The sequence below is a fragment of the Plecotus auritus genome (assembly GCF_963455305.1).
Source record: "Plecotus auritus genome assembly, chromosome: 8".
NCBI classification, from domain to species: domain Eukaryota; kingdom Metazoa; phylum Chordata; class Mammalia; order Chiroptera; family Vespertilionidae; genus Plecotus; species Plecotus auritus.
Genome location: NC_137782.1, coordinates 138,419,741 through 138,433,536, shown reverse-complemented (window position 1 = coordinate 138,433,536; position 13,796 = coordinate 138,419,741). Strand labels below are relative to the sequence as shown.

The 13,796-nt window shown below is 43.0% G+C and overlaps 1 protein-coding gene across 3 annotated transcripts in view; it reads right to left on the bottom strand.

Annotated features, from left to right (window-relative positions):
* FAM161A (FAM161 centrosomal protein A) overlaps nt 1-10,695 on the bottom strand; it is a 32,375-nt gene extending 21,680 nt beyond the window's left edge. For 2 of the 3 annotated variants that reach the window (XM_080686034.1, XM_080686035.1), the window contains exon 1: nt 10,449-10,695. In XM_080686034.1, coding sequence (XP_080542160.1) covers nt 10,449-10,652 — 204 coding nt within the window. In that variant the 5' untranslated portion in view covers nt 10,653-10,695. The remainder of the gene's footprint in view (nt 1-10,448) is intronic. The other variant, XM_080686036.1, reaches the window with a different exon arrangement.
* Nucleotides 10,696-13,796: the final 3,101 nt, after the last annotated feature.

Here is a 13,796-nt window from a genome sequence, read left to right as displayed (position 1 = left end):
CCAGGAAGCCCACAGAACCCCAAACAAAAGGAATCCAAAGAGGACCACACCAAGACACATCATAATTAAAATGCCAAGAGCAAAAGACAAAGAGAGAATATTAAAAGCAGCAAGAGAAAAACAGTTAATTACCTACAAGGGAGCACCCATACGACTGTCAGCTGACTTCTCAACAGAAACTATGCAGGCCAGATGGGAGTGGCAAGAAATTTTCAATGTGATGAATAGCAAGAACCTACAACCAAGATTACTCTACCCAGCAAAGCTATCATTCAGAATTGAAGGGCAGATAAAGAGCTTCACAGATAAGAAAAAGCTGAAGGAGTTCATCACCACCAAACCAGTATTATATGAAATGCTGAAAGGTATTCTTAAAGAAGAGGAAGAAGAAAAAAGTAAAGAGAAAAATTATGAACAACAAATACATATCTATCAACAAGCGAACCTAAAAATCAAGTGAATTAAAAACCTGAGGAACAGAATAATATGGTGAATATAATAGAATCAGGGGCATAGAAAGGGAGTGGACTGATAATTCTCAGGGGGAAAGGGGTATGGGGGGTTCATGAAGAGAATGGACAAAAATCATACACCTATGGATGAGGACAGTGGGGGGGAGGTAAGGGCAGAAGGTGGGGTGTGAAATGGGTGGAGGGGAGCTATGGGGGGAAAAAGGAGAAATAATTGTAATAATCTGAATAAAGATTTATTTTTAAAAAATAAATAAATAAATAAATAAATAAATAAATAAAGAAAAGAAAAGAAAAGAAAAGAAAAGAAAAGAAAAAAGAATATTTGCCTTAGAAAATTATAGACCCAATCTGATAAGACACTAGGAAATAAATCTGAGTAGCTTCTCCCAATGAGAAAATGCAGAAGAGTCACTTGTATATAAAAGTTATAAATAGGAATTTTTAAACAGTGTACAGGAGACCAGTATTGTACTACTTGGGCTAACTTAGAGAAAAATGAATGAAGGAAAACAAATGTTTTTCAGTAGAGCTGGTGTGCAGAAATTTACCAACAAATCTATGACTCAAAGAATTGCTTTATTGTCATACAACTCAAGAGAATTTTCTGATATCTTCTCCTGTTTCTAAATGAGCTCCTCATCATTACCTTCTTACCTGTGGAAATGAGTACTTTGTTAACTTCCTCATTCATTAAATTCAAAAGGACACCCCCAGCATTCTCTAGCTGCTTAAAGATACAAATCAAATAAACACTTCACCTTCCAGAAGCTTCAGTGAGTTTAGGGGAGGATGTGTACATAAATAATGGGCAGCAGATTTTGAAGGAGACAGAACTCCTGATTCCTGCCTGTGAGCTGCCCCCATCTATGTCACAATATCAGTTACCATAAGAGAGCTCAGAGAAGTAATACCTAATTCTGACCATGGGGGAAAGAAGAAGCAGAATTTAAAGGGTGCACCAGACAGAGACAATGTTAGATGAGGACAAAGCTTGTCAGCTTAGGGAAGCAGTAAAAAACAAAGAAGTCTGAGGCACAGTGCCAGAACATTAATCATATGTTACTGCATGATGATGCAACTGGCAGCTACTCTGTTCTTGATAAGGAAACTGAGGCTCAGAGGATTTAGGTGACCTGCCTGCAATCACACACCAGTAAGTAGTAGAGCTGGGATTTAATCCAAATCCCAAGTGTTAGGCTGCAAAGACACCGTAGGAAGGGATTTTTAGCCACATGAGGAAGGAACAGGCATGGTATGCTCAGAGAGAGGTAAACAGTCTGGGGGATGTGAGAACAGGATGGAGGACGGGGGAGGATGGGGAACAAGGTGAAAAAGGCAAATTAAGAGCTTCAACTAGGCAGCAGGAGCCTTGAAGGATGTGAGCAGAGGAGTGCCCTGGTCAGTAGTGCTCAGAAGGATTCTTCTGGTAGCCAAGAGTGAAAATGAAGGAAGAAAGATTAGCAGCAGTTAATGAGCTAATGCAAAGGTCCAAGTTAGAGATATTAAGGGCAGAATTAAGGAAGCAGCACCACAACGGCTGCCTTGGTAGATTTAGGAGGCTGAATCATCAACTCAGTAATGGCCTGTATTGTGGGCAACAATCAATATAGGGAATACTGAGGAGGACAGTGTTTTAGGAAAAGAAAACTAACCTCTCTCTTAGACACACTGAGTTTAAGGGATAGTAGGGCAGGTGAATGTCCAGGAAACAGGTGGGTAAATTTATTTGGAGACTTGGTAAGGAGGCTGGGCTGGAGATGAAGATATGGGAGCCACCAATATCGCAGAAGTGGCAGGTGCAGCCTTGCATATGAATGAGTCTGCCTGAGGAGAATGTGGGCAGTAAGACAAAAACCCGAGGATGGAAATGTTGGCAACACCAACATTTAAATAAGCAGTGAGAGGAGAACTAATATGAAGTAGAAAGTGGTCATTAGAAATACAAGTATCAAGTGACAAGGGTATTCAAATGAAGAGAGCTTTTGTTTGGTTTGAATTTGTAAAGTAACTCCAGAAGGCTTCCTAGAGGAAGTGATATTTAAGCTGAGTCAAAGAATGGGAGAATCTGGAGGATCAGATAGAGTATAGGGGAACAGAGGGAAAAGGTACCGCAGACAAAGAAAATGACATTAACAAAAGCCATAGGGGTGAGGGGCATGGTGGAGAGTTAGGTGCACACAGCTGCAGGATCAGAGGAGAGTAAAATGTATAAAGCGATTTTGGGAAGCGAGCTTAGAAAGGAAGGTTAGGGCAAGCAGGAAGTTGTTTTCATTTCTTGTCTACTTCTTGGCTAAAGTTAGTACCTTTTCAATTTGGAGCATTTTTATGGCTTGGGAGAAAGATTAGAGATAATGGTGTCAAATTCTTGTGTTCAAGCCTAGGTTCTGCACTTCTTAGCCATGTGACATGGGCACTAACCTTTTGAACATCAACTTTACAGTACTTGAAGTAAGTATGCCCAGTGTTAAACTATTGCCCGTCAGGTCCAATGCCACCCTTCTACACCCTGCCGGGTGATGCTGGAGATGGGAGTCTGTAAACCACGTTTCTGCTTTGCCAGCTGCTCCCAGGTAGACTCTGCCTAAAGTGGGGCTGGAGGGAGACAGCAGGGCTGGAGGAGGAAGAAGACCTATTCCTTCCTGTTAGTTCTCTGTCCACTTGTCTACTTGAGTCACCCCTACAGTGGTTCTTCCCCTGAGCAGCAGCAGTGGCTGATTTCGGTCTGCAGTTTTTCCAGTGCTCACAGAATCAGCAAAATCACCTCGTGGCCTTTAATCAAATGTCATCGTCTCACCAAGGCTACCCTATTTGAAATTACAACCTCTCCACCCACTCATTGTCAGCCTCCCTGTTTTATTTTTTCTCATAAGTACTCACCACCAACAGTCATTCTACATATCTTTATTTATTTGTGTATTGTATGCCTAACTCTTCCACAAAGTCAGTATCACAAAGATAAGGATTTGTCTTTGTTCATGGCGGTGTCCCCAGTGCCTAGAAAAGCACCTGGCTAATGGCTGAGGCTCAATAAATATTCATTGGAAGAATGAATATACAGCTAAAAAATATTATTTCCATGCCCTAGCTGGTTTGGCTCAGTGGATAGAGCATTGGCCTGTGGACTGAAGGGTCCCAGGTTCGATTCCAGCCAAGGGCACATGCCTGGTTTGCGGGCTTGATCCCCCAGTAGGGGGCGTGCAGGAGGCAGCCAATTAATGATTCTCTCTCATCAGTGATATATATATATATATATATATATATATATATATATATATATATATATACACACACACACACATATTATATATATATATAATTTCCATTAAGAGGAGAGGTGTTTCCTCACAAAGAACTGGATCAGCCCTAGCTGGTTTGGCTCAGTGGATAGAAAGTCAGCGTGCAGACTGAAGGGTCCTGGGTTCGATTCTGGTCAATGGCACATGCCCAGGTTGCAGGCTCAATCCCCAGTAGTGGGTTTGCAGGAGGCAGCCAAACAATGGTTCTCAAACATCATTGATGTTTCTATCTCTCACTCTCGCTTCCTCTCTGAAATAAAAAGGGGGGGGGGGACTGAAAACTGAATCATCCTAAGAAATACTGGCTGCTCTAAAGAGTTATATTCTACCAAGTATTAAGGAATGGGCTTATTTTTTTAAAAACTAACTAAAAGAGGGAAGATATTCCAAAGAACTGTTTTTAGAAAAAAGTATACAGGTACTCTCCATTTGTTCTTTTAGAACATCCCTTAAAAGAAGGCCTTATAACAGTCATTTCCCACTAAATGGTAAAATTTATTTGGTCCTGGAAAAACTGCAAAGATACTGAAGGATGAGTAGCTTCTGAAGAGTGGTGGCAGGGCTGATACTTATACACTGACTTTTAACAGTATCTGTCCCATTTCTGTTTAATACTCTTAACACTTAAATTTTCAGATAAATTGCTCCCATGGTGTTTTACCTAAAACAGATGAATGGTTAATAAGCGAATTCTAACTTTAATTTCATCTTTGTCTTCACAAAGAAGAAAACATGTTAGTAGGTCAAATAACCTAGACCAGTGGTCGGCAAACGGCGGCTCGTGAGCCACATGCCCCTTGAGTGTGGCTCTTCCACAAAATACTACGTGCGGGCGTGCACTACAGTGCGACTGAAACTTTGTGGCGCGCCGAAACCGGTTTGGCTCAGTGGATAGAGCGTCGGCCTGCGGACTGAAGGGTCCCGGGTTCGATTCCGGTCAAGGGCATGTACCTTGGTTGTGGGCACATCCCCAGTGGGAGGTGTGCAGGAGGCAGCTGATCGATGTTTCTCTCTCATTGATGTTTCTAGCTCTCTATCCGTCTCCCTTCCTCTCTGTAAAATATCAATAAAATATATTAAAAAAAAAAAAAGTCCATTTAAAAAAAAAAAAGAAAGAAACTTTGTGGCGCTTCAATCGTTGTACTGTTGATATTTGGCTTTGTTGACTAATGAGTTTGCCGACCACTGACCTAGACCAAGGACATTATTTTCCAAGATCCTAAAATAGCACCCTTTCCCTTTAATTGTTTGGCTTTTTGTGAATGTTGTGCATGCAGCCAATAGATTAGAGGATAATCTTCCCTAGATTGGCTTGACCCATTTAGATGATGCTCCTCACAGCACATGCACATGTGCTTCATTAGTGATCAGCACTCATAATTATTTGCAGTATAGTCTATCTAGTATCATCTGCAATTCTGGAATTTTTACTAAACCTTTTTTTTTTTTTTCATTGAAAGGATTTGTAAGGAATGAGGCAGATCTACATGTAGTAACCTGGGTAAACCCCGAAATAAATGATAAGAGTAAAAAGCAAGTTTCAGAACAATTTGTATACATAAGGTGCCACCAAATGCTTCAAGGATGTACACAGGAGACAGGAAAAAGCCCAGAAGAATACATATATATCAGTTTCAAAACAGTGGCTACCAATGGGTAGGGAGGAGGGACCCAGACTTTTCTGGGGAGGAGAGAGTAAAAGGGCCTAAGCCTTATTTGTAACATTTGAAATTTTGAAAGGAGAATGTGCTCATGTATTACTTATCTAATTAAAATATAACTTAAAAAATGCTTTGTGAGTACTAATACTAAATTAAAAACTGGGCAATCTCTATTGACCACTTATCTGTCTGGCACCTGCCTCTCACACTCCCCTAGCAACTGCTTACCTTGCCTTTGCTCTTCTACCTGCTCCCACCCCCACTCCCCAACTCTTTCATTTCTTTCTTTTCTTTTTTTTTAATATATTTTATTGGTTTTTTACAGAGAGGAAGGAAGAGGGATAGATAGTCAGAAACATCGATGAGAGAGAAACATCGATCAGCTGCCTCCTGCACACCTCCCACTGGGGATGTGCCCGCAACCAAGTTACATGCCCTTGACCGGAATCGAACCCGGGACCCTTCAGTCCGCAGGCTGACGCTCTATCCACTGAGCCAAACCGGTTTTGGCTCTTTTATTTCTTTAAGAAACCAGAAACTATCAGAGGAAAGTTCCCTCATCTTCCCATCTATAAAACTGCCCGCTTTTGTGCCACTTTTCTCTTTTCCTCCTTCTTCAGGATGAAATGTCCCTTCTCTTTAGCAATATTTGACACTTTTCCTCATCTCTAAAACCAATAAACGGGGACTTCCACACTCTTGTGGTGATCCTACCACTGTAGCTGGTCCTTAATCTCTTTTGTCTCCTTTTTATCTACCTAACTGTTAAATGAGGTTTTTAAAGAGTTCTAGCCTGGCTGGTGTTGCTCAGTGGTTGAGTGTCAACCTGTGAACCAGGAGGTCATAGTTCAATTCCCAGTCAGGGCACACACTCAGGTTGTGGGCTCGGTCCCTAGTGGGGGGCATGCAGGAGGCAGCCGATCAGTGATTCTCTCTCATCACTGATGTTTCTGTGTCTCTCTCCCTTTCTCTATGGAATTAAAAAAAAAAAAAAAAAGAGTTCTATACAAGGCCCCTTCTTTTTCTGCACTCTCCCTAAGAGATTTTATCCATTCCCATCGTTTCAAAAATGCTGAAAACTCCCAGTTAGATGTCTCCAGCTCAGACCCTACAGAACAACAGTTTCATAGGCTCAACTGCTTCCTACATATTTCTACTTGGTAGTTTCACAGATATCTCGGTTACCATGTTCAACACTAAAACCTTGGAGGAGGGCAAAGAGGGAGAAATGGGGGAGGAGGATCTGTAATAGTATCAACAATAAAAAAGCGCGCGCGCACACACACACACACACACACACACACACAAACACACTGAAAACTACCCAGCCTCTACATCCATTCCTCCCCAAGTTGTCCCCAGTTCAGTAAATGGCACTACCTTCCACGCAGCTGCTCAAACCAGAAACTGAGAGTACGCATTCTTTATTTCTTCCTCTTCCTTGGCCTTCACTTTCATTCTTTAACAATAATTCCTATCCATTTTAGAGAAATCTGTCCACTTCTTGCCATCTCCCCTGGACTCTAGGTCCAGCCATCACCTATGGCTTCTGAATTACTGCACAGCCTCCTAACTAGTCCCTTACTTCTGCTTTGTCAGAAGTTCTCCACAGAGTCATCAGAGTCATTTTTTAAAATGTAAATAGGAATATGTCAGATCTTGTAAAAGTCTTAAAGGACCTCCCAATGGCACCTACAATAAACCCTCAACTCCTTACCTAGGTCTACAAGGCCCTGAATGTTTAGGCCCCGCTTACCTCTCCAAGTTCATCTCCTCCCCTCATTCATTCTTCCCCTCTCTTTTCCAGTCTTGCTGGCTTTCTTTCAGATCCTTAATCACCCAAAGCTCTTCATTTTCCTATCTTAGGACCTCTGCATATGCTTTTCCCTCTGCCTGGAATGTTTTCCCACACCCACTCTTCAAATGGTTACTCTTTCATCTACCAGGCATCAGCTTAAATGTTAACTAATTTAAATATGGCTTAGTGGTTGCTATGATCATAAAAGGTGTTGCTACAGATTTTCTCATTAACAGTTTTAGTGTAGATTAAAGAGATTACAATTCCAAAATATTCAGTGATTTCTATTAGCCCTAGACCACAATGTTTTTTCTTTTTGTACCTGAGAGGCTTGGAAAATGGTATTAAGAATCTTTAACGGGAGGTAAGGAGTTTTATATCTGCGGAGTCAAGGTTTCTAACTTTTAAAGGAATAGAGCAGATGGCAGACTCGGCCCTTTAACTGGTGGACAGGTGTTTACGACACATGTAACACTGAAAAGTGCCCTTTAGGAAATAATGGGTCCTCAGTAATTTGCTTCTCTGGATGCTTAGCTATATCTGTCTGATCTAGCCACTGAACTCGATGGTTTTAAACATTGCTTCTCATGTATCGTGTTAAGATGCACTTCTAGGAGGAGAAACCAAGATGGCGGCATAGGTAAACACCTAAACTGCTGCCTCGCACAACAATTTCAAAACTACAACTAAAAGACAAAACGGACATCATCCAGAACCATAGGAAGGCTGCCTGAGTGGAAATTCTACAACAAGAAGGAAAGAGAAAAGCACACTGAGACTCAGAGGAGCTGCAGGAGGCAGAGGTACTGAGACACGCACGCAGAGAGGACTGGCAACTGAGTGCGGGACTGGCTTTCTCAAGCGGGAGGGAGACAAAAGCTCCCGACTGCGCTGAACTCCAGTTCCGGGCAAGACTCTGGGGACCCAGACTCATACAAGGTGAAACTGGACTGTCAGGAAAGAGAAAAGCACAGAGACTCAGAGCAACTGCGGAAGGCAGAGGTACCAAGGTGTGCGTGTGGAGAGGGTGGGCAACTGAGTATGCGACTGGCTTTCTCAAGCGGGAGGGAGACAAAAGCTCCCGACTGCACTGCACTCCAGTTCCGGGCGAGACTCTGGGGACCCAGACTCATTCGGGGAGAAACTGGACTGTCTGACAGCAGGCGGAACTCGAAGGCAGCTTTCTCCCAGAGGTGCTTGCAGCGATTACCACGGGACACTGAGACACAGGGGCCTATTAGGGCAGGGATGACGGGAAACCAATGCTGTCTGCTTCGCCCTGAGACGCTGCTCCATCCAAGCTGAGCACAGAGGCTTTTGCAGGTCTTGCCTCATAAGGGTGTCTCCAGCACAGAAGTTCTCCCAGCGTAGACACAGCTGATCCTCACAGCCAATTGGCCTGGAGGTCAATTCCTCCCAGTGATACCAACAACAATCAAGGCTTAACTACAACAAGACTGTGCACACAGCCCACAAAGGGGTGCACCAAGAGTGTACACCTCAGGTAACTGGGGAGGCTGAGCCACTGGGCCCTATAGGACACCTAGCACACAAAGCCACTCTATCAACTCAGGGAAGCAACCAAAATGCGGAGACAAAGAAACAGATCACAAATGAAAGAAAGGGAGGAAAGCAAAGTACTGGATATTAGTTCAAAACCACGGTTATATGGTTTTTCAAGAATTTTCTAGAAAAGGCCAATAAATTTAGTGAGACCCTTGAGGATATGAAAAAGGACCAACTAGAAATTAAGCATACACTGACTGAAATTAAAAATATTATACAGAGATTTAACAGCAGACTAGAAGATCACAAGAATCAAGTCAAAGATTTGAAATACAAAGAAGCAAAAAACACCCAACCAGAAAAGCAAAAAGAAAAAAGAATCCAAAAATATGGAGGTAGTGTAAGGAGCCTCTGGGACAACTTCAAGCGTACCAACATCAGAATTATGGGGGTGCCAGAAGAAGAGAGAGAGCAAGATACTGAAAACCTATTTGAAGAAATAATGACAGAAAACTTTCCCTACCTGGTGAAAGAAATAGACTTACAAGTCCAGGAAGCGCACAGAACCCCAAACAAAAGGAATCCAAAGAGGACCACACCAAGACACATCATAATTCAAAGGCCAAGGGCAAAAGACAAAGAGAAAATATTAAAAGCAGCAAGAGAAAAACAGTTACCTACCTACAAGGGAGTACCCATACAACTGTCAGCTGATTTCTCAACAGAAACTATGCAGGCCAGACGGGAGTGGCAAGAAATATTCAAAGTGATGAATAGCAAGAACCTACAACCAAGATTACTCTACCCAGCAAAGCTATCACTCAGAATTGAAGGGCAGATAAAGAGCTTCACAGATAAGAAAAAGCTAAAGGAGCTCATCACCACCAAACCAGTATTATATAAAATGCTGAAAGGTATTCTTTAAGAAGAGGAAGAAGAAGAAAAAGGTAAAGATAAAAATTATGAACAACAAATACATATCAACAAGTGAATCTAAAAATCAAGTGAATAAAAAAATCTGATGAACAGAATAAACTGATGAATATAATAGAATCAGGGGCATAGAAAGGGAGTGGACTGACAATTTTCGGGGGGAAAAGGGTGTGGGGGGGTGTGGGAAGAGACCGGACAAAAATCATACACCTATGGATGAAGACAGTGGGGGAGGGGGTAAGGGCAAAGGGTAGGGTGGGAACCAGGTGGAGGGGAGCTATGGGGGAAAAAAGAGGAACAATTGTAATAATCTGAACAATAAAGATTTATTAAATTAAAAAAAAAAAAGATGCACTAATATCCAAGAGCTTAAGATGACAATAAAACACACTTCTGACAGCACAGTTGATTCACTTGAATCTTAGGGGTTATCCTCAGCTGGGTAGGTAAATCAGTCTTCCCCAAGTTAAAAAGAAAAGGGAATATCTACTTCTGACAAGCATAAAGAGTAAGGTTCTGTACCTGCACTCGACTAAATAAAGTAACATGCTCTCCAAGAAATTCTTACAACAATCGCTTTGGTGAAAATTACGACTTTTTAACGCCTCGGTTTGATGTTTTCTATGGGAACATAGAGAAGGTGGTGGGTCAATATTACCGACGATCTGGACAGGGAGCAGCGTTTGCCAGCATGTCGCTCAGCCCAGCGGGGACGCGGACCAGCCATCAGCCTGCACCCAGCCAGAGTCCAGTCCTAGTCCACGTCCCGCCCCCACATTACCATCGCCCGCGACCGGCGCACTGCCTTCTTCTCATATTCCTGTTCCTCCTCATCCTCTTCGTCCTCCTCTTCCTCCAAGGCCGCCACCGCGGCCGCCAGATCCTCTAAGGGGTCCTTGTCCTGGGCGGCCCGCGCTGGGGTGTTGCGATTTCCCCGGGCTTGGACACTGGAGGCCGCCAGCTCCGCGCGCGGTGAGGCGGCCATCACCGCGCCGCCGAGGCCTGAGCGCCCCCGCTGGCCCGGGTGGTGAAGCAGGCGGGGCTCCCTGCTTGGGGCGGGCGGTTACTAGGGGCACGGTAACTAGGGACGCTACAGGGGCCGTAAGGGGCCAAAAGTCACTCAAATCTTGAACGCTGCGGGATACCCAAGGTGGGCGCTTCTTGTATTCTGGCAATCAGTACTGAGTCTGGGGGGAACAAGGTATCTCTTCCCCCGCTTCACGCCTCACCACCTAATCTCAGACATCTCACATTATACTAATGAAACTACTCCTTTTGCAGAAAGAAGAAAAAAAAGAGGGCATTTATTACTTTTTTAATATATATTTTTATTTTTATTTTTAAATATATTTTATTGATTTTTTACAGAGAGGAAGGAAGAGGGATAGAGAGTTAGAAACATCGATGAGAGAAACATGGATCAGCTGCCTCTTGCACGCCCCCTGTTGGGGATGTGCCCGCAACCAGGGTACATGCCCTTGACCGGAATCGAACCTGGGACCCTTGAGTCCGCAGGCTGACGCTCTATCCACTGAGCCAAACCGGTTTTGGCAATATATATTTTTATTGATTTCAGAGAAAGAAGAGGGCGAGAGAGAAACATCAATGATGAGAATGCACGCCCCACTCTGGGGATTGAGCCGGCAACTCGGGGTATATGCCCTCTCCAGGAATCCCACCGTGACCTCCTAGTTCATAGGTTGAGGCTCCATCGTTGAGCCACGCTGGCAGGGCTCTGTGCTTTATTTTAAATGGTTTCTGAGGTCATGTCTTCAAATTTGGTGTTCTTTTCTTGGACAATGATAATGTGATATTAATCCTATTCAGAGTACTTTTTTAAAATATATTTTATTGATTTTTTTTAACAGAGAGGAAGGAAGAGGGACAGAGAGTCAGAAACATCGATGAGAGAGAATTATCGATCAGCTACCTCCTGCACACCCCCAACTGGGGATGTGTTCACAACCAAGGCACATGCCCCTGACCGGAATCGAACCTGGGACCCCCTCAATCCGCAGGCCGACGCTCCATCCACTGAGCCAAACCAGTTCGAGCCAGAGTACTTTTCCAAAAGATAATGAATTTTTCATTTCTAGACATTTGAGTCTCTTTGATCTCCCATTTCTGTTATCATGTTCAAATTTTCTTTTACATCCTTGAACATATATGGAAGATTTATAAAAGCTGCATTTAAGTCACTATCTGATAATGCCATCATTTGTCATTTGGGTTGGTTTTTTTTCTCCTGGTTGATTTTTCTCCATTATGGGTTATAATTTCCTACTTCTTTGCATGATCAATTTGTTCTTATTAGTGGTAAAATACAAGTAACATTTACCATTTTAACCATTTTTAAATATACAGTTCAGTGGTATTAAATACATTCTCATGGTTGTGCAACCATCACCACTATCCATCCCCAGTTTTTCATTTTGTAAAACTGAAACTCCATATCCATTAAACAATAATTTTCCATTTTCCCCTCCTCCCAGTCCTTGCACTGTTCAAATTTCTGTCATGATTTTGACTACTCTAAGTATTTCATATAAGTGTAATCATACAATATTTGTCTTTTATGTAATTGACTTATTTTGCTCAGCATAGTGTTCTCAAAGTTCATCCATGTTGTAGCACATCAGAAATTCCCTCCTTTTTAAGGCTGGATAATATTCCATTTTATTTATCACATTTTGCTTATCCATTCATCCATCAGTGAACACTTTGGTTGCTTCCATATTTTAGCTATTGTGACTTATGCCACCATGAATATGGGTGTACAATATCTCTGAGACTGTTTTCAATTCTTTTGGCTATATATCCAGAAGTGGAATTATTGGGTCATTTGGTAATTCTATTTTTAATTTTTTAAGGAATTTTTCAACAGCAGCTGTACCATTTTACATTCCTGACAGTACAGAGGATTCTCATTTCTTTTCTTTTTTTTAATATATATTTTATTGATTTTTTGCAGAGAGGAAGGGAGAGGGATAGTTAGAAACATCGATGAGAAACATCGATCAGCTGCCTCCTGCACACCTCCTACTGGGGATGTGCCCGCAACCAAGGTACATGCTCTTGACCGGAATTGAACCTGGGACCTTTCAGTCCCCAGGCCGACGCTCTATCCACTGAGCCAAACCGGTTACGGCAGGATTCTAATTTCTTTACATTCTGGCCAACACTGTTTTATAGTAGCCATCCTCATGGGTGTGAGGTGCTCTCATTTGTATTTCCCTAATGTTTAGTGATGTCAAGCATCTCTTCATGTGCTTATTAGCCATTTGTATAACTTTGGAGAAATGTCTATTCAAATGTTATGCCCATTTTTTAATTGGTGCCAGAGACCACAGCATAGCAGCATTAGCATGAAAGTGCAAGAGAGACATTGGAAGGCGATGGACCTTGATCTCAGATTTCCTGACCTGATAATCTTTACATTGTTACTAAACTTTACTGAGCTTTGATTCTATCTGTTCTGCCTGCATGCATTGCTAAAGGGCAAATGTGTAACCAAACTGAATAAAAGCAGGCAGGACCCAGACTTGTGGATTCCTCTTCTTGCAAGAGGCTCCACCTGGCCTCCCATACCTTAAAATTTTTTGCTTAGTACCGTGTTTCCCCGAAAATAAGACATCCTCCGAAAATAAGACCTACTTACAGGTTTCCTTCTGAGTGAAATATAAGGCATCCCCCGAAAATAAGGCCCCAGGCTCTGTCTCAGAATGAAAATTAATTTACCATAAACTGGTCACTAGGGCCGCCCCGACTGGCGTCTAGCAACCAGTGACGTTACGCAGAGTCCTGACGTCACTGCTGTGTGGAGGCGGAGCGGAGGTCGGAGTGAGCGGTGAGCACGGGGCAGGAGAGAGGAGGAGACTTTCGCAGATGCGTGTAGAAGAACAGGAGGATTTGAGCGGACAGGACGCGGCGAAGGTGGTGAGTGCTGGTCTGTCTCTGGTGACACTACCTGATGCTCGCGGCCGCCTTCATGATGACTGAAGGTTCTCAGTCAGTGGCAGACCCTGCTCCAGCCCAGATCCAGGCCCCAGCAAGCCCAGTGACAGTCCCCAGGCAGGCCCCAGGGGGTAAATGTCTGATAAAGGGGTAGGGGGGATGTCTGGTGAAGGTG